Source organism: Neopsephotus bourkii, unplaced genomic scaffold (genome assembly GCF_033783945.1).
Source record: "Neopsephotus bourkii isolate Nb327-2 ecotype Australia unplaced genomic scaffold, CSIRO-AGI_Nbou_v1 NB_1542, whole genome shotgun sequence".
NCBI classification, from domain to species: Eukaryota; Metazoa; Chordata; class Aves; order Psittaciformes; family Psittacidae; genus Neopsephotus; species Neopsephotus bourkii.
In genome coordinates, this window is record NW_026902018.1 from 7,219,432 (window position 1) to 7,247,154 (window position 27,723).

General features: G+C 43.3%; 2 protein-coding genes across 5 annotated transcripts in view; one reads left to right on the top strand and one right to left on the bottom strand.

The window, feature by feature from the left end:
* The window catches only part of GOLGA3 (golgin A3), a 28,505-nt gene extending 24,723 nt beyond the window's left edge, over positions 1 to 3,782 (bottom strand). For 2 of the 4 annotated variants that reach the window (XM_061370883.1, XM_061370882.1), the window contains exons 1-2: positions 3,463 to 3,782; positions 1,246 to 1,598 (exon numbers count right to left, since the gene is read on the bottom strand). In XM_061370883.1, the coding sequence (XP_061226867.1) occupies positions 1,246 to 1,375 (130 nt within the window). In that variant the 5' untranslated portion in view covers positions 1,376 to 1,598; positions 3,463 to 3,782. The remainder of the gene's footprint in view (positions 1 to 1,245; positions 1,599 to 3,462) is intronic. The other 2 variants (XM_061370885.1, XM_061370884.1) reach the window with 1 other exon arrangement.
* A 7,106-nt stretch (positions 3,783 to 10,888) lies between these two features.
* Positions 10,889 to 27,723, top strand: part of LOC133221727 (uncharacterized) — a 35,035-nt gene continuing 18,200 nt past the window's right edge. Inside the window, exon 1 of the mRNA XM_061370886.1 lies at positions 10,889 to 11,090. Within this exon, the coding sequence (XP_061226870.1) occupies positions 11,013 to 11,090 (78 nt within the window). The 5' untranslated portion in view covers positions 10,889 to 11,012. The remainder of the gene's footprint in view (positions 11,091 to 27,723) is intronic.

Consider the following 27,723-nt stretch of genomic DNA (forward strand, 5'->3'; position numbering starts at 1 on the left):
CTCAGAATCTAAACGCTGCCTTGAAGTAATTTAATTGCAGAAGTGTCAATACAGCTGCAGTCTTTTTAGAACAGTGGAGGAGGAGATGCAATTAGATTGAAAACAGTAAAAAGGCACACTACCTATTTGTAAGCCACAATTCAAGTGTTTGGATGATGTCCAGCACAGGAGAAAACAGGAATGAATTATCTCCAACTTCATAAAAGATGAATGAATCATCATATAATTACACACTGCCAGACCGATAATGGGCAGTGTAAGAAATGCAAATACAGTCTTTGGCCTCTACTTTCTTACCTGTGACAAGATGACAAATGTGTGGTACAAAAGGAGGGTGCAGGACTAACAACTTAATCACATGATCCCCTTCTTTTATATATGGAACCTCTGTACTTTTGCGTATCTAGGCAGCCACAACATAAATACTCCCTCCACCCATATACCACCATATCCTTATATACCTGAAGTGGGGACATGGAGATCTAAATTCAATGCAAAGAAAACATTTCCACAATGAAAGCAACTAAGTACTGGAATGGATAGAAAGGCTGTTGAATTCAACAGGCCAAAGCCCTGAGCAGCTTCATCCAGCTTCGAAATAGGTCTGCTCTGTGCCTGAGGTTAGACTAGATAACCCACACAGATCCCTTCCAACCTAAGTCTGGCTGTATAATTTACCCAGATCAGTGTCCTCTGAAGTGTTTTGTAAATACCTGCATAATTATTTTATTACAGAGCTAGTCTACGTATAAAAGTTATTTTGAGATAATCTGGGGAGTACCTGCCAGCATCTTTCTTCCATACATGGAAGTTTAGGGAGACTTTTTAAGTACACTTTGGGTTTTGCCTAATCAATTTAGTTTATTAGGAAATTTTCTTTTGCCAGAACAAAGTACTCCAATCATGAGCTTACTCCATAACAACCATTTCACAACTGTTAGTTCTAGAGAATTTCAAGTATATGCTCCTGGAAACACTCTCAGAAAACAGAGTAACACCCTGTACAACACACACTCAAATGGCAGCCAACAGTACTTAACAGTTTCGTTTTGAAAGATCAAGTTTTAAAACAAAAGACGGTTTTCCCATAGATAGAGCCATAGCCTTCACCAAACTTGCTCAAGAGTGCTGTACAAGAAATTCCTGACCCCAAGGAAAAAAACATCTTTCAGCATCAGCTGAACAACAAAACATATGACTGTAGATAAGACTAGGAAGTTATTTGATACATATGACATAACTTACTGTTAATTTCATCTGCTGTAACTGGAGAATTTGACTTGGCTTTACAATCCAAAAGTTCTTCAGAGCCGCTAGGGGCCCCATTATTGCTTCTGTTCTCCAAATGAACATCCTGCTGGACAGATGAGTCCATGGTAAAAACGATCCAGATCCCTGGAAAGTGCTTCTGAATAATTTGCTTCCGATTGAACTACCAAGTCCTGTTTCTCTCCATCTGCAACAACAGCATCAAGATGTTACCCAGGAGCACAGCTCTGAGCTTCACAGCTGTTGGTGTGCAGCAGGCAACTGATAATTCCATGAGATCATGAAAACAGCTTGCAGCCAAAGTTGTAATCACCAAGGAGCTGCATCCTCTAGAAACAAAATGTAGTAAATACACAAACATTTCTTTGAGCTTGGAAAATAATGAGTTAAAAAGAAAGTCATGCTCACAGATTACGCACCAACCCAACTTCAACATACTGAACAAGGACGTGGGATAGTAACAGAGACAATTAAATACAATCAAGTATCTAGCTTTTGTGAAGATGGAGTGATCTGTTTTAACAACTTTTCTTAAGTAGCATTGATACACCAGTATAATGATGCAATAAGATAATATTCTGTGAGACAACTGGTTTAAGATCAGTGCCTCTTTTAATGGAAATGCCTCTTTGGCCTCCGCTTTAATAAGGGAGCCAGTATTCAGAGTAGCATTTTGCTCTGTAAATTAAAGAGTCTGGACTTTCACATCACGTATTTTATTTCAAGGACCTACTCCAACTTCAGTTTCAATAACTTAGTTACAATGCAGTATGGAATTCAGATTATTTTTTTAAATTAAATTACATCATTACTTGTCTGCAGAGCAATGAGTATGTACCACAGTACAGAGCTGCTCTACTGATTCCAGCATGTACTGGCAGTCAGAACAGATCCTGGGCTGCAGTTCAATACTGCCTTCTCCTGCGGCCAGTCAAGAGGAGGATTTCCAAACACAGCCTGCAGACTTTGCAAAAGACTCTCCAGACATTCAGATGTTACCTTTGGGTATAGCCCAGCCAACTAATAGAACGTGAGAGAAGATGTTGTACACAGTTATTTCAAGTATTCAAATTTTGTTCAAATAGTTACTGCTAGCTTAATTGAGATTACAAGATGCTATGGTTCCTGTTTACTAACGAAACAGAAATCCCCAGTTAAGAAAAAAGGGGAGGGAAGGGGGGCGTGTCAAGTCAGGAATATTTTAACTGCGTTTTTACATGAACACAAATATTTTTAACAACATTCCTTCTGTATCTGCAGAAAGTACTTGTGTAACTATTTTACCAAAGTACCCTGGTCACCCAACACCATCACCACTCATCTCCAAACCATTACTAAGGCTGCTAACAGCTCAGGATACACAGGACTCGATGGTTATGTAGGTGACCCTTATGTAGGTGAGTTGAAAAGAAGCCAGAAACCTGGAGCACGCTTACAAAAGAGAAGCCTCAGCCAAACAAAAAGATTGCTAACTTCACTGAGATTTGCTATCGATTTTAAAAGCTTTTCAGTATAATACAGCTTACAGAACAGCCATTGTACAACAAGTAGATACTACACAAGACACAAAGAGTTATTACAGAGCAAAGGAAGTACAATTTGGACGGCTCACACCTTGCCAAAATCCAGCCAACATCAGACGGTGTGTTATCTTTGCCATAAAACACCTTTTTATAATCAGGGTCACGAAGAACAGCCTTCTCCTACACAACTCATTCACAAATATTAAGGTCAAAGTACTCTGGCCTCAGAGTCCTTGTGTATCTCTGTGCTGAGCACACAGATGTATGCATGCCACAGGAACCGAGCCACAACCTCACAGGAAAAGGAACTGTACGAAAACAGTTCATTTTGCTTAAAACACCAGTAATCAAGAGAACCCAGTCACAGATCGATGAGCCGCCCGGCGAGACACGGCCCAGGGGTCCCTGGGCAGGGGCCAGGTGCCTCTCTGGGTCGCCGGCAAAGACACCCGAAGGCCCGGGGTCGAAGCCCACAGAGCCGAGCCGAGCCGGGTCGGGCCGGCGGCTCCCCACACCCCGGCAGGCCGCTGGGAGTGAAGGAAAACGGCCCCCGAACGCACCCACCCGGGCCTGAAGCAGCACCGGGCCGTTCAAGACCACCCCCTGCGGGCACCGCGCCTCAGCCGCCGCCGCGCCCCGCGGCCACCCTTCCCGGAGAGACCCCGCAGACCTGGGGCAGCCCGCCCGGCGCCGGCTCCTGCCCGAGACGTGGCGCTGCCTCCGCCGGGAAGGGGAGGGGAGGGCGTGGCGGTGCAACGCGGTTCTCTCTCCCCCGCCAGCCGGGCGCCGCTGCCGAGGGCCGGACCCGGCGCGGACCCTTCCGCCCCGCGGCCGAGCCGCCACCGCCCAGCCGGGCCCCACGCCCCTCGGCGGGGAGCCCTGGCGTCCTGATGCAGGCGAGGAGCCGGCCGGTGCCGCTGGGCTCGCTGCAGAGACGGCGGGTTTTCCGGACGGACCCTTCCGGGAGCGGAGGGAGGGGCAGCGCCTTACCTCGCCCGGCTCTCGCCGGGCTCCCCTCAGCCCGGGGGGCTGCCGGGGCGGTGGGGCCGTGTGTACGCTGAGGGGATCCCGCTGCGGGGCGGAGCCCGGACCAAGCCGAGGGCGCTTACTGGCGGCAGCCGGCTTGCACACGTTAAAATTAGCCTGTGCGTATATTAGAAATTACACCTGTGCATAACAGTGATGTGCCCCTCGCAGCCTCCATTGTCTGATCATTCACATTCCTGTATTAGTGTTACCATTGGCTGGGTTAGTCAGGGGGGTTCAATGGCACGTCCTGTTAAGATGCTTACAGTGTTCTCGGTAGGCCTTTCCTCAAATAGGTCATTAAAAGTTTTCAGTATCTTTCTGGCATGGGGCATCCCGGAATTCCTGCAGGGCACTGGGACCTGGTGGTCTGAGTGGTATTTCACACCACGACTTCCTCCTATGCTTATGTTGCTTTTCTAGATGCTTCCATTAGTACAGTAGTTTATTTTGTTGCACTGGGGTTATTTGGAGGTTGCTTGAGAGTTTATCAGTTGGGTAGATTTTACTCCTAACCCTGCTAGAGTCTGTACTGGAATGTTGTTCAGTAAATGGGCATGGAGAACCAGACACATGGAAGGTGACATAGATGCCTGCCGGCTCAGAAAACTGAACATTTTTCTTTTCATCAAGAAAAAAAGTCATCATATTGTCACTCCAAATATAATTGCCAGGTAAACACACCTAGTTTACTTTTCCAGGTCTCTTATCAACCTATCCAAATCATCCTTAATATGAATATGAAGCCATGAAGCTGTTTCTCTAGAAAACATGAGGCTGTTCAACAGGTCAGGAAGATAGTTAAACCCAAACCATCAGCAAGTCTAAATTGTTTAAATTGCAAACCTGTTGACCGAGCTCCTGGCACATTGCTGGTGACAGTAACTGGGTGTTTTCCTCTCACATTAAGCAGAGGTAGCCCTTGAGGCATGATTTGGAAGAGAACATTACAAAGTAATTAAGGAAGAAGACTATTTTCAAGTGCAGATGCATGACGTGAGAGAAGCTAGCAAGCCCGATGATCAGAGATAGGGATTAAATGAGTTTGATCAAGAAGAACTACATAGTGTGTGCCTCAGTGCAATCTCCTTAGAGGCTCTACTGAAGGAAACATCTTTTACTGTTCACAGATCCACAAGCACAGTCCAATAAGGGATCTGCACAAGTATCTGGAGAGTATACTTGGATCCAGAGAATAGCAGCCTCCTCCTTATGTTCTGCACCTGAGCCAGATACCTGTATGAGTGGGCAATCCTAGGCTGTGGCCCAGTACTGATGTGGCCTAAAGTTTGACCTTGGTTGGATGTACATGTTCAGCACTGAGCTTGTAAATCATATGTGGGATTTGTATGGGTAAAAGAGAGCTGAGTAAAGGGACGTTAACAGAATGAGATTTGAATGGAATCCCCGAGAACTCACGTGTATGAATCAGTCTTTCAAATTCTTTAGTAGTGATCTTTGCTGGGTACTCCTCCACAGAAGATGTCAAGGACCATATGGTTAGGAAGACTTGAATGCTTAATCTTCGTTCAATCCGTTGCTTTGGTGTTCTTTTAAGAACATAAAAAGTTGGAGTTTAGCCTCTTACAGAGAGCTCAAGAACTGTTGAGTCACTAATGCAGCTGTTAAGTTGGAGTACTTGTCTATGTTTACTTCTTGACTTTGATCCCATCCCAGGACAATTTATTGCTTGGGTCAAGCTCCAAAATATGTCTCTTTTTACTTATTAGTCTGCCACATGGAACCAAGCCCCCCACCTACAGGAATAACCACTCGTTGAGAACTATTGCCCAAGCATGGCACAAAGCTGCAACATGCTTAAACAGGCTGCCTGAGTGAGAAAGAGAATCCTTCATACTGAAAGATATCTATCATCAGTAACATAAGTTTTAGCGCAACAGAATGTGGTGGTAGTTGTTTAGAAGCGCAGAAAATTTGTCAAACACTAACGCAAATTAGGCCTTTAAGTGCAGGGATTCCAGTAAATTTATAGGAGACTTGTTTGTGTAAACTGCAGTCTCTGGCAGAGAATGTGCCTATGGCTTATCCCAAAGTCTATCCAAGTTCCTCTTGCAAAGCACTCTTTTATTCTTCCGATATAAAAATCAGAGGGTACCACAAATGAGTCCTTTAACCACAGTTGGCTGCAGCATTCTTTCACCCTGTAAGTAGGCTGTGTGCAGGAGCTTCATGCCGCCTTCTCTCCAAGTGAGCTCTCTCAGACCTTAATAGGAATTGTCTTTTTTCAAGAACCCACAGGGCCTTGCCCCTAAAAGGGGAAAGCAAATTTTGCTCTGACAAAACAACAACAAAAAAGAGGCATATAATTCCAACTTAAAGAGCTGAGCTAACAATTAAAATTAACAGGGAATTACAGACCATTTGCAGAGTTACCCATCCTGCAGGGTATTCCTGTAAGCCATGTGTGAGAAAGAACTGGAGCAGCAAAAGAGGAAGAGTTGGGTAAGAGAAAGGCTCCATACCCTGCAGAAGCAGAGGGTGGCACTCTCTGCACAGTGCAAAACTGTGTGGTGCTTTCCAGTTACAGCTATTGTAGCTACAAACATGTTTTTCTAAATATTTCCTTAGCAGAAATACTCTCTAGCAGTTGGTCTCTAACCACTGCAAACACCATGTTCCAGTTCCCTGTGCTCACTGCGTGTTTTTCTGCTTACATATTTCTATTATTTGGTGTCGCTCAGTCTGCAAAAACTTCATTAAAAAAGAAACCTGTGCTAACCACATATAAATAGCTCTATTACTGGCAGACTGCAACCACGCTCAGGCACCGAGCTCTCCTCTTACAGCCACTGACGAAAAAAAGTACTTTTGTGTTAAATACAGACCATGGAACTAGAATTCAGGTCATCAGAAACATGCTTTATGAAAAATTGTCTTAATATTTTATATATTTTATTTACTTATAATTGTTATTTATATATGTGAAACATTTATATGGCATTCTATCTAAGCAGTTTTTAGCATGTCTGTTCTAGCATGGATAAGTACTTAAAGCGTTACTTTCGTGACTCATTGCTATAAACAGGGGACACTCAGATGTAACTGTGGCATGTCTGGTATAACAGCGTAGCCCAGAATAGCTTTAATCAATCTCTACATAAAAGAAAGCTGGGAAATATAAAAAGCCATGTTGTGTGACCAGAAGGTTTGCAGATGAGAGCTCTTATGTACAGAGAATAAACTAAGATTTAAGGCCTCGTTACTGAAAGCATTTTGCCAATGCCCTCCTCCTGTTTAAAGCTGGATTCAGTTTGGTCACACCAGCTGTTTTGAAAACCAGAAACTGCTATGAGCTGCATTCATGTCTGTGGGACATTCCACTAGAGTCTCCCTGGGTGCAAGGGGCTCCTTTTGGTATCAGGATGCCTTACATATTTAAGAAAATTAATTCGGAAAGATCTCTTTCCATGTACCTCTGTGCGTGTGAGAAAGAGAGAGTGGATGGAAATTACTGGGGTTTAGTGGTTTCAAGCTTAGCTTTCCCACAATAAATGATTTTTGCTGCCAGCCTGGAAGCACTAAGTTTCTACTCTATTTTTTGGTTGGGTTTTTTTTTTCCCTGGAAATTACTTTCCCAGCCTGGGGCTACTGGTTAAGAAAGTGCTGCCATTACACATGCTAGTCCTATCCACTAACTTCATAAATGGCACTGGTCCACTGAAATGTAGTGTTCACTTCAGCATTTCAAGAGCCCCCAGAGTGGCACAGTACAGTGGGTAATATCAGCCAGTCTTTGCTAAAAGAGCATGGAAACCTTGAATTTTTCAACAGGGAGCCCAACAGAGAGAACAGAACATTTACCTTCTTAAAGATGTCTCAGTGACTGGAAGAGGCTTGGCCTTGTCTGTTCTGGGATGTGCACAGTTCCAACTGCATCTCCCCTTCCTGATGCATGGTAGGAGTGGGTTACAACTCTGATCTGGAGTGTGTGTCAACTGTCTGAGAGGTGGAGCTGTAGAGAGTGTAAGAAAGGGAATAAAGAGTAGGCAGAAAGTAAAGTCTCTTTTACCCTTCTGTCTTTTCTTGATCCTTCCAGTAAATCTATCACTACCTCCAGCTGCCTTGCATGGCTGTCTAATGGGCAGCCAGGCCAGACACCAGGGTAAGCCAACTCACCAGCTAGATGTTCCCTGGAAGGGGCATTAGAAGCCCTGCTTTCAGGCTCAGGGCACCACTTGCAAGCCTGGCTTCATGGCTGTTGCTTTCAGTGGACAGCTAGACACCTTTTGGACTTAGTCTTCCCTACTGCCTGGTGTGGGAAGTTGTTGGTCCCTGTACAACGTCCCACTGCCTGCTCACAGAGGGAGCTCATAAATATAAAACATAATCTTCATATAAACTACAGTTTGAAAGTGTCACCAATCTGAGCTGAAAGTACTTACAAGCAGACTACTGTGAGCTTGATCCTTAATGCTAGATGCTAAGTCATTGCTAAGCCATAGTGATGAAGTGTTGTGTGGAGAGGTCCTGCTAGCAGAGGGATGCTGAGATAAGGGAACAAAGATGTATTGATGGAATTTGCTTGGCCAAGAACAGAGTAAACACAAACATGAGAAATCAGCATACATATGTCTGTGCTATGCGCTCAAGGTCTACAGCTTGGAACAGTAGCACAGCCCACACAGCAGCCTCTTTGCTACGAAAGGATTACAGGTGCCTGCACTCAGATGACCCCTGGAAAGGAATCCAAATGTCAAGGATGTAAGATCCTTAAAAAGAGCTGCATTGCTAGACCTAGCCATGTTCTCTCTCTGTCCTTCATTTAGAAATTTTTATATTATTAATCCATATCTGTCCAAATGAAGAAAGAATCACTGAATACCCTTTCCTGCCAGCTAGTCCTTGACTTACATCCTCAACAACTGTGCATTAACATCAGAAAACAACAGATGGAACCACTGTATTTACTTCTGTCACACTGAGCCTTGTGCAAAAGAAGTAGATTTTTTGGTTTAGGGATTTTTCAAAGCTTAACATACATTTATGGTGACATCCTCCTGAGATTTAACTGTGAATGTTAAGAAAAGCAATGCACCACAGCACTATGCTGCAGACCAGACTGCCCTTCAGGCAGGAGTGTTCTGCTTGGAAAAATCGCTTCCTTCTCAGAAAAAAAGAACTCCTGCCATAGATGCTACGTGTCCCAGGTTATGTTTTTGTTCAGAATAGATATAATGTAGTTACATATTCTGTGCTTTCTCAGTTGACAGGTAACTCAAACAAATATTACCCAGGAGGAGCAAAATGTAAATTTGACCATGAGCACTCACAGCAAATAACTGACAAGGTCATAGCCTAGGAACAGCATTTACACAGAATTTGCCCTGAAAAGAGAAGGGTGAAATAAGAATCAGCTGCACAAAGAACTGTTTGCGTCTTCTGCCTTCAGTTCAAGAAGAATAAACAACCAAATTAAGCTATCAAGATATTCCTTATGTGTCTTTCCAGTGAAAGGCTATTTCTACATTAGCAAATGCAAACTTCCCAGAGTAACAGCGTGGTCCGAGAGGACAGTGAGCAGTCGGAGCCTTGTCCCTGATTCTCTCTCAGCCTTGGGCTAATCATGTTACTTTTTTCTAGGTGTCCACAGTTTCTACAATAATTGATAACAGGAAGCTTCACCTCACAAGCACTGCAAGGATTACATGGATATCTTATCTGTTTCACCTCTTTGGGAGTCAAGCCTTAGTTTCTATAGACAGGACATCAAACCCACAGAATAGGTGAATAGCTCTGCATTACACAGCATCAGCATGCATTCAACACCAGGCTGCTGCCTCCATGCCTGTGCCCAGCCTCTCCTGCTTTCATTACAAAGTATGAATTCAAGACATTTCTTCCAATATACACAATGAAATGACAATATGGAAAGTAAAATAAAAAGTATATTCATGCATTTTAATATATATATATATATATAAAGGTTTTCTTCAACACCAGACCTCCAACTTCATGCTTATTATATGTACCCACTTGGACACCAGATGAAGGTATTACCCATTTTTTTTCCTATTGATTACTTTGTCCTCTGAAAACCAGGTTAATCTCCGCTTTTTGGGAAAGAGGAATTCAGGAACTGGGATGCCAGTGCAGCGCAACAGCCTGGCTGGTCCATTGCCCCTTCTAATAGTGGCAGGCACAAGAATTTTCTGGGAAAGGTGTCAGAAACCCTGCAGCAACCTGCTGCTTGGCAGATTCCTTTCCTATGTCAGACAGTTAGATCTGGATCTGTGAAGGCTCCCTGTGCTGCTTACTGTGAGGAGGTAACCGAGCTACTGAAAAGCAGCTCCAAGTGTAAACCTGCAGTATTTTATCACATACTTTTAAAATAGAATATTGTAACTCTTTAGAAGAATTAACTGCAGCTAGCAATGGATGTTTGCTGCCACCTGCAAGGACAGAATCATTTTTGGTTGCTGGGGACCGCAGGACTGCCTGATACACCTTGCACTGGATGGGGTACAGGAGAGGGATTCTTCCGGAAAACCAGAAAGCTGCCACAGCAAAAAGTGTTGTGTGCCTTCCCATAATCTCCAGAAAGATTAAGTGGCTGTTATACCCTTACTGCTAATTTTTGTGCAGCTCCTTCACTTTGGGCGCCCCAGGACTTCTTAGCTTCTTGCCCTCCTTGGAAAGACCTGAGCCCTTTTCCCGTTTCCCATTCCTCTAATAATTCACTCCCACGACTGGGCTCCAGGGTCTGGCCGTTGATCGGAGCACCAGCCGGGTTCAATGCCCGGGGCAGCTGCCCTCGCTAGTGCCAGACACCGACCCCTCCTCCGCCCCCCCGCTAGGCAGCAGGACCAACTTTTCCCGCAGGGGCTCGCTGGGCTGCTCTGTCCCCGGCGGCTGCCGAGTCCGGAGGAGGCGCAGCCCCGGGTACCCCGCTCTGCCCCTGCCCGCAGCGGGGGTCTCTGACCAGGCACCTCCGCCCCCCACCACCCCGGGGAGTCCCGCGGCGCCTCGCCCGGGACCCGCCGAGCTCCGCGCCGCAGGTGACCCCCCGGGGGAGGGCAGGGGCCGGGAGCGGCCGGGGGAGGGGGCGAGGGGCGGGGAGGCCGGGCTCGGGGGGTCGCTGTCAGCGGCTCGGCTCGGGGCACGGCTCGGCACGGCGCGGCTCGGCTCGGCTCGGCAGCGCACAGCTCGGCTCGGCTCCGCGCAACGCCCCGCGCCATGCTCCGGAGCTGCCCCGGAGCGGGGCTCGTCCTGGCGGCGGCCGCCGCGCTCTGCCTCGGCGGGGCGGGAGGCAAGGTAACCCCCGCGGCACCGGGCACCCCAGCGCGGCGCGGACAGAGGCAAACTCGACGGGAAGGGGGTGCTCAGGGATCGGGAGGGGGATCCGCCGGGGAGAGGGGAAGCACCGGGAGTCCCGGGACTGGGGTTGCAGCTGTGCTGCCGGGACGAAGGATGCGCCGCGGCTCCCGGGAGGAGGGATGCAGCGGAGCTGCCCCCTTGCTCCCCTCGGCCCCTGCCCGCCCGGCGGCGGGGTTTGGCTGAGCCTCTCCAGGGCTGGCCGGTTACTCGCCTCGGAGTCCGAAATGCACCGGGAGACACGACGCTGCGGGAGCCTATCTCTGGTCACCCTCTCCAGTACGGCCGTACCCGAAATCCGGTGCAAGCCCCGTGGAAACCGATAGAACAGCATTTCCAGCGGAAATCGGAGCACTTGCCCAAAGGCAGCCCTAGCAAGGAGCAGCTTGGCATAAGGGATCCAAACAAACCACCCTGTATTAATGTCCCCATGCTCTCCAGTCTTGTGCACCTTGTCTGTAATACGGAGAAAAAGTAAACCCTGTAAATGACAGCTACAGCTGACAGCGATCTTGGCACAGGCTGGGAGCCACTGGATAAGCACTGGGGAAACCAGAGCAGTGATGGAAAGGCAGAGAAAGAAGCACAGAGTACCCCAAAACTAGGAGCAGTCACAGAGCAAACCGTTGCTCTGTGCTTTGGAAAGGGTGAACAGTCCTGGTCCTGCTGAAGTGAGTGGGACTTTTCCTGTGGACCCTGACAGGAGCAAGATTTGCACTTCTGGTAGAGATTCTCAGATCTATAAAACATGAGCCACTACAGTGTAAGAAAATAATATTCCATACATCTATGTCTTTTCTTTTGTGCATATATATATATGAACAACAAAGGTGGGGGTTGTTTTCTCTGGTGGAAAACAGCATTGTAATTCTGCCTGCTACACCAACTCCCTGCCACCGCACATATGAACACAGCACTGACTTTGTGGTTGAAAGGAACATGGTTTATCTCACTCTGATATCTTAGTGAAGATAGCTATAGCAAGAACTTCTGAATTAAGCCACATTTCTGGCACTGAAGTACTGAGTATTAACTTCACAAAAGTGCACACTTAAACCTATTGAATTGTATAGTTGTGGGGTTTTGTCTTTTGTGTCTCTTTTAACTCAGAATTTCATTGTGGAACCTGCAAGCTTACCCTCATCCAGCTGCATACTTCTCTTATTAAAATACATAACTTGCTTGCTGCCCTCAGTTATTACATCCTTCCTGTGCTAGTTGTGTTCTGAGTTTGCCTGTACAGTCACTAGATGGACCAAGTATTAGCTGTGTGATGTACTTTTGGGTGTGAATGGCATTGGTGGGACATCAGCAAGCTGCATTAATTTTGCTTAATTTTTCTTTTTACTATGTTTCCTAGACAACTTCTGTTGTTCTCTACCTCTGAAATCAGAACTGTTTGATTTCCCTTCAGGCAGTATCTGAACTAACAGCACTATAGAAAATGAACTGCCTCTGTAATGAAGAAGCAGCAGCCTCCTGCCTACTATCCCACACTTGACTTGTGTCTATTACTCTTTAGATCACGTTGTCTATAGTCTCTTAACATACTGGACACATTCTTTTGCAGAATGAAACACAGGCATTGTCTATTGCTTCTTTCCTAAACATGACAGTGAAAACTGTGTGCAAATAGACATGTGTGTACATCTCTTCCTCCCAGGTTCTTTTAAGTTATTTTTTTAAGTTGCACTTGCTCTTCAGTCATCAAGGACTGCACTATGTTGCATAGGCTTCATTATTTTTATCCTTTTTTTTTGGCTACATTTTGATAGTGTTGCTATGCTAGTAAAAAAATATACATCCCACTCAAAGTTGGTGGTTCAAATGTAGTTAGCAGTTCAAAAAAGATACGCAAAGATCTGTAAGAAATGAATTGTCTTCTGGCTTAGAGTTAACAATATAAAACCATAACAGAAATTCCTTTGGCAAGGGCAAAGTCTGCCTTGAGGTTCAGGAAACAGAATTGTTCTTTTCATCCAGGAAGGTGGTCTCTGCCACTCAGAGCTCAGGAACTTTGGGATGCTGTGAGGTTGTGTAGATGTTTGAAACATGGTTTGTGGCAAAGTAGAGCACTCTCTGGAATCCTTCACTGAGTACTACAGCAGTATAAAAATAGGAGCTAGATCAAATGAAAGAAAATTTCAAGATAAGGTATGTTATGTTTCCTCCTGTGTGTCTGTATCAGATGGAACAAGATGTGCAGATAAGTGGCTTGTTTATCCTGAAGGAAGAATGTAAGCCTGATGAAATTATAAGAGTCAAAATTATGTCTCTGTATGTCCATAAAATAGAACCTGTTTAAGCAAATCCCTATGGAGAAGGTCTCTATGTCAGTGCCATCCTTCATCTAGTATTATTCTGTTCACTTGGTGGCTTAAGGAAAAAATCAAGCCTTTCTTATTCTTTTAAGAGAAGAAATCTTAACAATCCTAGACCTTCCAGTGACAAACTGAGTCCTACTCCCAGTGAAGAATATGGCAAAATTCCTGCTGGTTTCAGAGGGAGCATGATCCTTCCCAAGATCAGTGAAGGAGTGGAAAAAAAAATAAAATAAATCAACTACTAAAATATGCACCTCAATTAGCAAAGAATGTGACCTGATTAGTAAAGTGTATGAAATTTCAGCTATTAAATTCTACAGCTCTGACCAACAAAGCACACTGCACAATTGGCAATGTATCCAGAATCTCAACTACTGTACTAGTCTCCTACCAGATCAACCAAGCATGCAGCTGAATCAGTAAGTTACGCAACTGGAGCAGCAAAATATGCACTTCTGATTAGGGGGGAAGGATACGGAAAACCTTCAATGTTTTAAGTTGACACAGAATAGATCTATTTAGAAATCCACCTCTGCCTAAGAAAAGTGGCAGCAAAATATGTAACTTTTATCAAGGATTTCCAGACAATTGCTGGACTGAAAAAGTATTACATCCCTCAAGTGGCTTAGTGTCTGCTAGCTGCAGCCCTGTTCTTTACCAGATGTCCTGCACATCTGGTTCCAATCCCAGCTGCTGCCAGGTGTGTGGGCTATTTTAGTAGCACTTTAATGTGATTTTTAGGTCCAGGTAGCTTTTGCTTTATAGGTCACTGTAAAGAAATGTATATGCACACCAGGGTGTCTTTCTGTCTCAAGAAATGAAGCCAGTCAAGACAAGTAAGGCACCTTCAAAGAATGTGAAAGTTTTGTTGGCAATGAGCTTGATACCGATTCATCTTTTCACTGTTTGTGAAGGTGCTCTGTGCTTTAGGAGAGGAGAAATATAGGTCTTTCCTATTTTCTTTATATCTTGATTAATTGCCACAGCTGCATCCTATTGTGTTTACAATGTACCTTGGCAGATATTTACTGTACAGAGAGTTTGGGTGTTTGGCCAGCTTGGGGAGCAGCAACATTCATATATTCTGAAGCAGTAAAGCAGATCCTTCCTAGCTTGTGCGTATGTGCTTTAAAAATCCATCCCTCATAGCTGGTTCTGATCTTCAGAAGTTGTTTTTGCTTTGAATTACTATTTTTGTTTTATACAGAAAACCTGCAGGTTGTTCTATTTTCATAAAGGTGCAGTTCCAAGATTTCTATAAACTACTTTTTTTAATGTCTGGAAGTAAACTCTGTTACACTGCCTGTGGTCAAGGAAGGCATGGGAATAGCCTTGTTTTATTGCACTTTTCACTGTAGTACCCAGAAAGCTGAAACATTATTTGAGTCTAAGAAATATCTAGGCTTGGGGTTATTTTTTGTTTTGTTTATTTTAATCCACTACAGTTAGTACCTAAAACTGGCTAGCACTGAACTTCTTGTTTACAAGATTTCTGCCTCCTTTTCCAGGCCAGTTCAATGAATGATCCTATTTAGTTCTTTTTCCTGTTTAAAATATTTTCTACTGAGTTCCAGAGCAGTGCCCTTAAAACATAATTGATTTGGGTCATTGAACCTTTATTTTTCATGTATGTTAGTTTGCACCCTGCCACTGGTCTGACTGGTATTTCAATTAGAAAAACACAGGCAGATTTCTCCTAGAGGCTAAAGTTCACGTGGAGTGAACTCTGGTGAAATAAGATACTGGAGTACGTATCCCTGGAACTGGGCAATGATTTGTAACTTTTGTTTAATTCTCTGTCTGGCCAGAACGTTATAAATCTGGCGCTCACTTGTTAGCTTCACGCTAAGCAGCAATAATGTCCACAGTGTTTTAGTCCTGATAATTCTAATTACGGAAGTACTGAAGAAGCTGAAAGCTGAGAAGATGGACAAGGCTGGCCTCAGGTCCTGCCCAGCACGTGGGACTCTCTCTTTGTACCCCTGAACCATAATTCTCTTGTTTGCCAAAGCCAGCAATGGAAGCAACAGCCAAGTTAAGAGAAGTAAAGCAATGGCAGAAGATTTCTGGAACAATGCCAGTAATCTTTATGCAGAAGAAGCTAAAAGAATGCAGAACCGCTAGAGATGACAACCATCCTTGGGATGAAAATGCTGAAGTCATTTTTCTTTACTATCTAAGTAGGCTGAGCAAACAATCCTGTTGCACTGGTTTAAAAAGATCCAGCAAACAAGCTTTCCTGTGGTAACCAGCAAACAATTACTATTCTTCCCACCTGCTGCTTTGCATGACAGATGAGGAATGGTGGTAAAAGGTTCAAGCCTCTTTCTTCCTGACTATCTTTCTTCTTAAAAAAAAGAGAACTTGTGACGTGTTTGGTACCAGAGAATGCTTACCTAGCAGTAGTGTAGTTAGATCAGGTCTGGTATAGCAATCCATTCCATTACACACTATTATTATGACAAGGTCAGTCTACGCAGACCAGATATCTCAGGTCTATAAATAATAATAAATGATTAAATATTGAACTTGGTGTTTAGATAATTCCTTGAGTGTGGGAAGTACTAAGTAGGAAAATAATCCTCTTCTACTTGTACAAATCCCCAGCAAGAAGAGGGCAGAATAGGGACAGGGCACTATGGGGTCTTGCATTAATATGTGGAACAATTATACAGAAGTAGGGAAAAGCCTTAATGACAGTCATAGTTCTCAAACTCAATGCAAGAACATTATTGTTCCTCTTACAGGTTCTCAGCAGCAAATGACCTTATAGTTCATCTTGATTATCTTTACTCATGTAATTGGCAATGAAAAGGAGGTTCCGTTTTTGAGAGGAAAAAAGGCTAATTTGCCTATATTTTCTTTCTAGAATTCTTGAGACCTTACTGGAGTGCACAGAAGTCATCTGGGACTTCAGGAGAATATAAATCAGGCCATAAGTACTGCCGGCTTGCTTTAGTAATGATGTACATTGAGTACAACATCTGTATTTGGGTTTGGGTGGAGTCCTTTCATGGTAGAAGAGTTGGTAATACTTTTACAGCACCTTTCATCAGAGGATTTCAGAGTTTCACAAATATCTAATTAAAGAAACTATGAAATTATGTGGAATCCTTAGTCCTGGGGGAGTACAGGCAGTACCATTATGCTTCAACATAAAGCAGGGGTGGGTGGTGTTCAAAGTGGCAAAACAAAAGCAAATTTGCCGAATGCAAGCCATAACCTGCTGTGCTATCTCATTTTCATCTAGTATTTTATTCTTCTCATTTCTTTATATTAGCAGCCAGGTTGCAACATCAAACCAGCTAAACAAAATGGGCTGGTACAAACCTCCATTCAGACCTACTGTCAGCTCTGAAGAAGGGAGTTTTGGAATTTCACTGATCTCTTACTGATCTTTTTCCACAGTGCTTCATTATTGTGTTGAGGAGTAGCAGGACTGTAGTAGGGCTCAGGTGCCAAGGATGCTAATAAGGACAGCTTCCTGAATACAAGAGATCTGGGATGCAATGCCTCTCGAAGTCCAACCTGATCCAGATCCCAGATAGCTGGTTGCTCAGCCTTTCCAAGGAGGGTGTGCCTGCTCTGTACTGTACTTCATTTGGGATTAGCAACAGGGGATTGAATCCACTTGTTCTACTTAAATCTAGCCCTCCCCTGGTCTTGCTTAGTAAATATTTCACTGTTTTGAATTAGTTTTCTCTAAGTTTTTATTAAAGGATTTTTTTTTTTTCTGGATTTGACTTAAAATGTGGAGCCTTTACTGTTAGAATGGGGGCTTGATGCCCAGGCTGCCCACCCCTTTGTCCTTCTGTCTGTGTTATAGATCTGCATGGGTGGGCAGTTCAGGTGAGTCCAAGACCTCACTATTTGAATACAAGAGCCCCAAGGAATTGTTCATCAAGACTAACTTTAAATGCAAGCTTAGCAGGCTGAACACTTTGTTTTGCCTCTAAAATCAACAGTAACTTATTACAGGTTTCCTGGTTGAAACTTGAATGAGGAAGAAGAAAGGATGTCTGCAAAGCACATTTATTTGGAAAAATAAACTGCTCACTGGTTGGGGCCCTGTAACAACAAACCCAGTGCTTAGTTTTACCTCTGGCTGCAGTATCTGTGATACTTTTTTCTGCTTTCTCCCACACCCTCCCTGCTGTGCCCTCATGGTCTCTCCTTATGTGTAGGCAGTAAAGTAAGATTTACAAGCATTCTGCTCTCTGAAATCCTGGCAAAGGTGGAGTCTTGGAAATTTCCCTTTGCAGAGTGCACAGGGGGAGACTAATCCTGGAATGAGGTGGGGAAAAGTGCTGCTGTTTGTATACCATCCAAAACTAAGGATGTGCATCCAGGCCTTAACCTGTATGCCCTGTATGCCCACCCTCACCCATAGCAATGGCTTATTTAGGATCTTAGTTAAAAATATTGCATGAAAGGGAGAGGGTTTTCCTTTGCTTGCCATTTAAGAATCACTATCCATGCCTTCTGCATAAGCGCTCTCACCTGCTAGTAACATTTAGTGAAACAACAACCCAGTTCCTAAATAGTTGCAGCAACAACTCCACAGCATGCTCGTGGCAGTAAGGAGTATTTGCAGGTTTTGGCTTTCATGTGTGGAGTGTTTCCTTCTCCACATGTTTCTGCAATAGACTTCCAACATGTGAAACATCTGAAGTGTCTGGATGAAACAATAGGGTCATGCAGCTGGAAATCTGAGCACAAACAGCTCTCTTTTATTTGCGAGGCCAGTTTACATGTATATGTGTTTTTGTTTGTCTTTAAAGATCCAAATTTATTTCCTGGGAAGTGGCCAGCAGACTTTGCATGGGATCGCCTTTCAGTTCCCTTTTCTTCTGTTTCTGGTACTTTCAAAACAAAACAAAGCGGTTTCAGGCACCTAAGCTGCATATGGATTTCATTATTTAAATTTCCCCCACTTCTCTGGGAGGTTATATATATATAAACTTAATTTGGGAACACTAGTTTTATAGATTCCTGTGAACAGACATGACTTGCTCAATGGACTTTTATACTGAACTCTACAAGTAAACTTTTACTGCAGTGCTGTAGCTTTTGTTTTGTTATATATTTCATCTGGTTACCAAGAAGTTCAAAGAGTCTGACCATGTTTTCTACTCTTTAATTTGAGCTGCTTTGGCCTGTTCAATTTATAGAAAATGAAAACCAGATTGATCTTCTGGAAACTTCCTCATCAGCCCTGTTAGTTCTCACCAACCCTATCGTTTACTGTTAATTTCTTCTACGCTGTGTTGTGTACACTTCGTTAATGAGAACTTGCTCTAGTAGAAAAAAAAAAAGACCTATGTTGACCTATTAAAACCCTGAAGCAAATGGCCATGGCATCTTGAACTCTTCATTACACTGTGTTACTTTTATTTAGTATGGTCTCATCATATTCACGATTATTTGCCTGAGGAGACACTCTAAATGATGCCTTTGTTTCTCTTTCTAAAGCTTTACATTTTTTTGTATGTTTGAATGAGTGTATTTGCTGAAGAAAACAAACAAAAACACCAAACAACAAAACTCCAAACTCTAGAATAGGGATAGCAGCTTTGTATAGATGTAGGATCATATTTGATCTGGCAATTTGCCTCTTTGTTGGGAGAGTCTCTGTTTGTCTGTTGCATGTCCAGTCACAAGAGTTAGCTCTTGGGTTATTTTTCCCCTGCAAGGATTAGTCTGAAAAGACCACAAGAAAAGCTGGCTGTTGATGTGAATTCTAGCACTCCCTGGTGGATATTATCTAAGCTATTGTATGTTTTCTTAGCCATAAAAGATAATGCTGGGTTGAAAGAGAAAACCCAATGTTCAGGCTGCTCTCATAATGACATGTCTCACTTGCATCTGTTGCATGAACATAGCATGATAAATGAGATACTAGTGACAGGTTTCTGCTTAATGTAGTTCTACTTTGAGTGTAATAGTTATAGCCCCCAGGGGAACATTGCCCAGTCAAGTGGGTCTTTCCAATAACCGGATTTGCATGTTTTAGATGGATTTTTCATAGGAAAACAATCTAGCTTTTGTCCCTTTCAGAACAAAATGAGAAGAGGGAATTAATATTGCAATGTGGGTCTTCAGTGAAGGATGAAGAAGACTTCAGAATAAGATCTGGCACCTAGTTTCTAGTAAAATCATCTGGATATAAATATATCAGTGAAATTAAAGAAAAAATTGGAAATGTCCTATGCCTTGGCCTAGGTCTCTTTGAGAGCATTTCTATCTGTATTTGATGCTCCTACCAATATTTTATCCCTTCATAAGTGTGTCTTCTACTTGCCAATTGCTGAATAATCAGTGAAGGCTAGGGTTACTCCTATGGTGGTAAGTTCAACCTGGGAAATTGTGAGGTAGCAAATACACCCATAGACTACCAGGCTCCTGCCAAGCCCAGAGAAAAACTATTCATCATATAATTTCTAGCCTGAAAAATCTAAATCAAACAACTGGGTAAGCAGAGAGAACTCTACTTAGCCAGAATTACATAGCTGTAACTTGCAAGACACCTTGTAGGTGACTCCAACTCATTCTTAATTAAAGAACTGAAAGAGGAGCACTAAAACTTCTTCCTATTTATGATATGGGGAAAAGAGCAAGAATGTTTCATTGTCTTTCCTGAGATTTAAGCTATGAACCTTTAGGTAGCTGAGTTAGCCAGTAAGCCTCCTAAAATCACACCCTGGCTGACACAGGGAGTTACCCTTTCAGAGGGCCATTAAGACCATCCCTAACTCGTGCTCTGAATCTCTCTCTGCAGGAGAGAGGCAAGACAAATTAGCCAGCAAGGCCCCATACTCAGAGCTGGGTCATCATCATTATTTGCCTTTCATAGGAATCTTACATCAGTTACTCTGGCCTAATAAGGATAAACTGGTTTTGCTTCTCACCTGAGTGTCCCAAAACCAGCAGAGCATTAGGCTGTCTTTCCCCTGGTTGCTCTGAAGGCAAGTACAAAATGTCAAGATACAATGTATGCCCACACTGCATATACTGCTGATCATCCTATGGAAAGCTGTGCTGTTCCATGGATGATTGTTCAGAAAACAGCCAATATTTGTGCCTCTGGGAACAAGCATTTTTTTGTAAGGAGAAAAAGTCATTGCATCTCTGGAGTTAAATGAGGTCTGTTGTTCTCCACATAAACTGGAGTGCATCGCTGTGACTGGTGGTTGTTGGAGCATCAGAGTTTGTTTTTTTTGTGATTTTCCTTTTCCCCACCTCCTGTTCTCTGATAGGATCAAGGAGGAGGGATAGATGGTGACCTCATGGTGCAATTATGCAATCTGTTTGAGGCCAGGTATCAAAATACACTGCAGCTGTGAAGCTGGGACCTTGCGGTGGCTGGGGGGCCAGGGCCTCTCAGCTCTAATGAGATCGCTGACCTTCTCCTGCCACTTCTTCTGTGGCTGCTTTGATTCACAAAGATTTGTTGTGGCAATGGCCTGCCTAACAGTTTGGCAAGCTGCTGTAGGAACTGCTGTGTCTATGGGCAGGCACAAGGAGCTGGGCTTGGAGACCCAGAGCAGGTGAGGATATCCTGAGCCCTGCCAGCCTCTTTCCATCCCGACAGAGCCTATTTACCGTCTTCGAAGGGTATGCAAACATTACCACCCTCCCTGATCATTCTTTGTTTGTAAGAAGTGAGGAGATCTGTTCTCTGTTGAAATAAAGCAGCGCCTTCCAAGCAATCCTGTTGTGACGCTTGAGCTCAGGGCTCAGCTGCAGCAAAGTCACATATGGGAAGAATAAGAGAAAATAGCATGCCTACAGTCTGAGGCATATTTGGGCCTCCAAGTCTCGTTCAGATTTTGCATTCTTTGCTTTAATTGCTGCACTGAATTCCTGCTTCCCGGCTCTACTCTTCTACCAATATTTTCCGTCTTTCCTGCAGCAACAGGCTTTCATAGTATCCTCCCCTTCCTACCTGCAGATTTATTCTCTTCAAATGTCCCACTAAAACGAACATGAATCTTGCTGATAGGTGTGAAAACAGGGCCCTGTGAAGCTGTCTGATATATGCCAAGAAGGAATATAAGTCGGAATATATAATACAAGAGAAAATGGGATTCGCAGAGTGGAAATGTCACATCCATAATCCCTTTTATATGGTGGAACTGCTGCTACCCCCCACTGAAATATCAGAGCATCTGTTAAAAAATGCAGTTTTCGTTTTACTTAAATCCAGAAGGTTGCACTCACTTCAAGAAATATTAGACCCTTGTTTAAAAACATGAGTGTAACTGCTTTGTTGCCGTAAACATTAAAAGCAAATGTATGCTCGGCTCAGTTTCAGAGTCCCACAGTTGAACCCTGGTCAGTGCTTGTTCATGTGAATTTGCTCATGGAGCAAAGAGTGAATGTAAAGTGTGTGTGCAGGTACATGGGTTTGTGTTGAGGGAGGGTTACTGGGAGGTCAAGGGAGACCTCGCAGCAAAGAAGATACTCTCATGACTGATGGGAACTCTCTCGTAGATCACTCTCAAATAGATCACAGTTAAGGACTGGAAAAAGGAGACAGGGAAAACTCTCTCCTAATAACTAAGCAAAGTACTGGCAAGTTTTCTTACACTCTGTCAATCCCATGTTTTTATCTACTTCTGCCAGGTCTGCTACCTTCAATCAACCAGAGGTACTTGAAGAGGTGCCCTAAAATGGGATGAGAGAGTCTCCTTTTGCTGTTGTCTCATGCTTTAAACAGCCAAGGCAATTTGGCAGAGGGGGAAATGGTAATTCCAAGGCATTTCCAGGAATTCTTGTACTGCTAGGTAGAAAAATAGGTTAGATGTGCGACTGCTGTATCTAGTTCATGCTAATGAAAGAAAATAAACCTTGCATGCAAAGATGAGCTGAAAATGCAAAATTAAGTAGAGCGCTAATTTTATAAAGTTTCTATTTAACTTTGTCCTCTACTTGGAAAAAGTCCTACCAGCTTTGATCTCTAGATCAGTCAGCTAGTGAAGTAAATGTGGTCACTTCTTCAACTAATAAGTTGGAGTTTTATATCTTACTCTTGGGATAAACTTTCCTTAGATCCTGTATTTGATGAGCGTCCAAAAAGCTCAGACTTCCCTAACTTGGAAATACTGTGAGAGAACTTGGAGCTTTCACTGGGAACCACAAAAATTATGTTTCTGGTAGCTTTGCAGCTAGTTCCAGCCACGTCAGCAAGTAAAGACTTGTCTTGGTTTTCCTCCTTAAGCTGGGATTGTGGAATGACCACTTTCCCTTCTTTCTTCTTGTTTTCTTTTTAAAACCGTAAGTTTAACATCTTTCTGCTCTGGCTGAAAGTTTGGGCCACTTCGTTATTTCATCACAAGTGGTTGGCTCTGTTCAAATGTCCTCATGAGTTCAAGTAATCTTTATCTCAGAATGAACCTACTGTCTTTGGAGGTAAAAAGGGGGAAGTAACTGAGATACTGTACCTCACCCCACATGTTTAGAGCAATCGCAAAGACATTGATGGAGACAGAGCTTTAAAGAGGTCCCCAGGGCAGAATAAAATGTGAAGGAGCTGGTGAGGTAGTTTCAAAGCATTGCCAGTTCTTTGAGAGAAACACACATGTGCGTGCATGTGTGCACATAAGATGTTTTTGATTTTGGAAGGGTGGGGGATGTAAATAAAACTTGCTGGATTTTCACCCCACTAACACTAACAGTGAGCTCAAATGGCTAAATTTAGTCATCCAGACTGAACAATCTTGGATTCTAAGAATGCATCCAGAAACTAACTGCCTACCTCTGTGGCTGCTATTGAACCAGCTGTAGGCTGACAAGATAAGGTTACTGTAGAACTGCCATAGACTGTTTGGAGTCCTGTTCTGGCAACAGGCAGTTGCAGTGGATTTTGTATTTTACGTGAAGCAAAAAATTGTATGTCGGGAGGGGTTCTCCCTTTCCTACTAAAAAAAATAATAAGTAAAGGATCACTTATGTGGGGGGACACTGTATAGGAAGGGACAAAACAAAATAATTCTTTGGTCAAAAGTACAGAATCATAACTAACTGTTTTCACTTCAAAGGGCCTAATGCCTGCATAAATGGCTTTTATGCTTACTTTCACTCATTACTCTAGCATTAAATCTAGTACATATCTTCAAGCAAAGACCAAAAAGAAGTCTTTAACTTGGATAAGGGGATAATACCCATCTGTTCCTGAAAAAGCTAATAAATGCAGTACCTCTTAAATGTTCAGTTTGGAATATAGTGGATTATTCCTTCCCTGTCATTTCTAAAAAGAAGTGGAAGTGACATTTTTAAGTCTGCCTGGAACTGAAAATCTATGTGAGAAATGCACAGAAGCTGAGAAGGACAAAATGGGTTATGATCTTTGCACACCATTTCCTTGCAAGCCTGCAACTGGGTATCATTATGAAGTGTGTGGCTTGGCCCCTGAGGGTGTCTTGAAAATGCAGTGGCTTAGTTCCAGTTTCCTCTGCTGAGGCTTTCATTCTGACTCCGGGTACACACCAAGAGAACTTGCCATTTCCTGGGCAAGTACATTATATAAGAAAATAAACTACACTGGACAGGTCTCAAGCCAGAGAATCTGAGATTGTACTCACAGAGGAATGACAAACATCAAGACAGGATGTCTTCTTTCATCTTCCTTGAAATAAATACACTTTAAAAATAAACAGTCTTTGGGATGCAAGACAGCATCCTCCAGGATGCTGCGAACAGCAGCTTCTTGTAACCAGCATTAACATGAATAAAGAAAACTCACTACTTCACCTTTTTGAGCCTCAACAAATACTGAATACAAATAGACTGAGGGTTTCCCTAGCCAGGATCTTGCATCACTTTGTTACCACTTCTCTTCAGCAGGACTTACGTCTTTACAAGCTAAAGCACATGGCCATATCACCTTCTCTTAGCAGCTACACATCACAGCATCCTCTCCACCTTCCCTCTGGTCTCTCTGCATCATCTCATGCCAGAAGCATTTCTTTCTTAGAGGCAGGACAGAGAAACTTAAGAAACTGAGCCTTGCTTGACTGCTTCTAGTGATTCAGGCAGAGGCTGATACCCAGCACTGAAGAGTGCTTGTGGGCCAGCTCAAGGCTGCCACAACTTGCCATTCATGGCTTTTTGCAAGACCCTCCTAAAGGCTTTGAGTGTGGCTTTGCTCTGGTGGAAGCAGCCAGGAAGGGTCTCTTGGCTTTCATATAGAGTGCTGCAAGAACTTGTCCTGTCCTGGCAAAATTAAGAGCTTGCTTATGTGCATGCCTCTGATTTAGCTCGTCTGGTGCCTTCTTCAGCAGTAATTGTGATTAAAGAAAATGTGCTAATTAAATTATTCTTGTAGTGAGCAGGATTCTATTAGAATATGTTGGTTCCCTGACAAAGTTCCTACTGGAAAAATGCAGAGGGGCTCCAGGGATACATTTGTAGATGTGCGAATGAAGAGCAGAGTTGAGGGTTATGTTACTCAGATGATGATGATTACTCTTTCTTGTGCTTGATTGGGCTGCATAATAAACACCCATCTGGCAAAAATGATTATTTTCTCCCTTTCCTGCATGGGAATAATTGTTTTTACAAGTGCCACCTGCTTCTTGAGAGCTCTTTGGTGTATAGTGTCCAGTTTGAAGAAATAACATCCTGGCTTTGTGCTGCACCTCTACCTATCAAGGGTTTGCTTTCTTTGAGAGATGGTGCTCCTCAGGAAGCAGACACTGATGCTTGTGGTGAGATTTATGAACAATGGCTTGCAGTCACTTGTGGCCACATCTGTTCCAACCCAGCATAGTTTTATGCTTAAGAAAAACTCCCAGGCTCTCTACAACTGCATTACACATGGGTTTGTTGCGAACCTATACTTCAGAGAGCAGCAGAGCATTCATCCTACCACTGACAGAATCACCCATGAGGCCCTGCACAAGGTCCTTCTTGTACTCCTTAGCCCCGTGTTTCCTGGTGCAGAGGCTTTATAACTCCTTAAGTATATGTATCTTAATTAAGTAGCTCAGAGCTGGTGCCAGTATTAACTACTCATTTCTAGAGGGTCCAAATGTCAGCACAGGAGGAGGTAAATGCATGACAATGGGGCATTTTTTAGTAACAGGCATAGATTTAAGCTTCCGAGTGGGCTGTGTAGTGTGAAAAAGGGAAATGCAACATCTTGGCATGTTCTGAAATATCCGACTATTGAGTTTCTGGCCAACAAGCTATAGCTGAGATTTGAGTACTTCTCTGGAACCTACTAAATGCTGTTCCCCAGTTACCCTAATTCAGAAGACAGGTAGGGTATGTCTGACCACAGTAGGCAGGAGGTTCATCTCAACACAGAGGTTTCAAACATTTGGGACTCCCAGACAGAATGTAAAGTACTGAAAAGCAGATGAACAGGACTTGTAATCTGTTCCACCCTGCTCGTAACTAACCTAATTGGTGTGGGCATATATCATGTTGTTTTTAAAAAGCACAACAACCTGTCATTTACAAAGATTAAAAGCGTGCCAAATTTTTTGTGTGCCTCTGCCTTGCTGCAGAAGGGAACATCTGTATCTAATTGATGAAACTCAGCCTTCATAATGCATGATTCAAATGAACAGTTTTGTCAGGAATTCAGTTGTGGGTTATAAATTAATCAGAAAACTTTCCCCACCCCCCTCGGACCTGTCTTGCATTTTCTGTCCCTTGTGGCTTTTTTTCCTGGTCCCAGAGCAAGTCTTGAAGCTTTTCAGTCTCCCAAGCCATAACAAATGTATAATTCCTCCACTGCTGGACCTTTCAGCCATATTGCACAGATCCCCTCCTGCCCAGGTGATGCAGGATACCTGTTGGGATTCAGCTAGATACTGCAGCCAACTGCTGGCTACATGGCTCGTAGGGGAACAAGAGGCATTTGAGTCTGAACCTGAGACTCCTTGGATATATAGAGAGTCTGCAAGATATTTCTTTCCAAATGATGACAGATTCAAGTGAAAATGAAGGCAGGAAAGGGAGCCTATCCTGAGAGCGGGGGCAAGGGATTTATGGGGGGTGTGCTTACCCATTCAGCACTTTGGTGATTAATCCCACATGATCTACTGAGCTGATGGATGCTGCTTTTGGGTGTTAACAAAGTCTTCTGGTAGTAGAGGTGGAGCTGTGAACGCCTCCAAGCGCCTTCTCAGTGTCTGAAAAAAGGCAACTAGATCAGTTCACATATTCCTCAAAATAAAATCTCAACCCTCGATCACTGCTAATTTAAGGGGGTTTGGGCCAATCTGTAATCCTCCCACATCCAGGAGTACCACCCTGCAATAGCAGCAGTTCTGGTGCACATTCTGGCTCCAAAACTGGGTACATATTTTAGTTGAAGAGTTAGGCATTATTTACTGTTTCTTGCTATACAAATATCTTATTTAAATGTGAGCTCAAAAGACTATCATGGGACAAAGGTAATTCTGCACTGATATTCCAGAACAAAGGCAAGTCTGTGTACCTGCCTGTGCCAGAAGGGTTGGAACTCAATCTCTTTAAGGTCCCTTACAACCCAAACCATTCTGTGCTTCTGTGAAGTCTGCACTGATATTAGAATCATAGAATAGTTAGGGTTGGAAAGGACCTTAAGATCATCTAGTTCCAACCCCCCTGCTGTGGGCAGGGACACCTCCCACTAAACTATATTCCCTATATTCTGGGACATAGGGAAGGAATATGAGAGAAGTCTCAGTAAAGCCCTCTTTCCTTCTTCCTAGTATAGGAGCAATCCTCCTGCTGAGGGAAGAGGAGCATACTCACTGGAAACCAGCTAGTTTTTAGTAAAATCCAAGGGACAACAAATGTAACTAATTCTGATGTGAATTAGCAAATGGATCTAAATTGACATAAAATTTTGCTATTTTCACCTACGTTTTTATCATGAATTAGCTAACTCAGACTAAACTTAAAAATTTTACATCTAGGGAACAGACCAGTAAATTTCTATTAATTTATTTTGGTATTACATGCTGTGGAACTCCTAAGGCATTAGATTGAGAATAATATGTATTTGGCACATGAATGCAGTTTCTTTTCCACTTGAGACCTCAAGACATAGTTCAGCCCAGGTGCCTTAAATGCGAAGCCTGTAGTTTATTCCACTATAATTAACATAAGCTTTGATTTAAATTATAATTTTAAAACTCAAAGATTGTATTCCAAGTTGAATACAGAATACAATTTCCACCCACGTTGCTGGTTTTGTCCTTTTTTACTGTCATCCATCCTGAAATAACACAGAATATGAACAGCACCTGCTG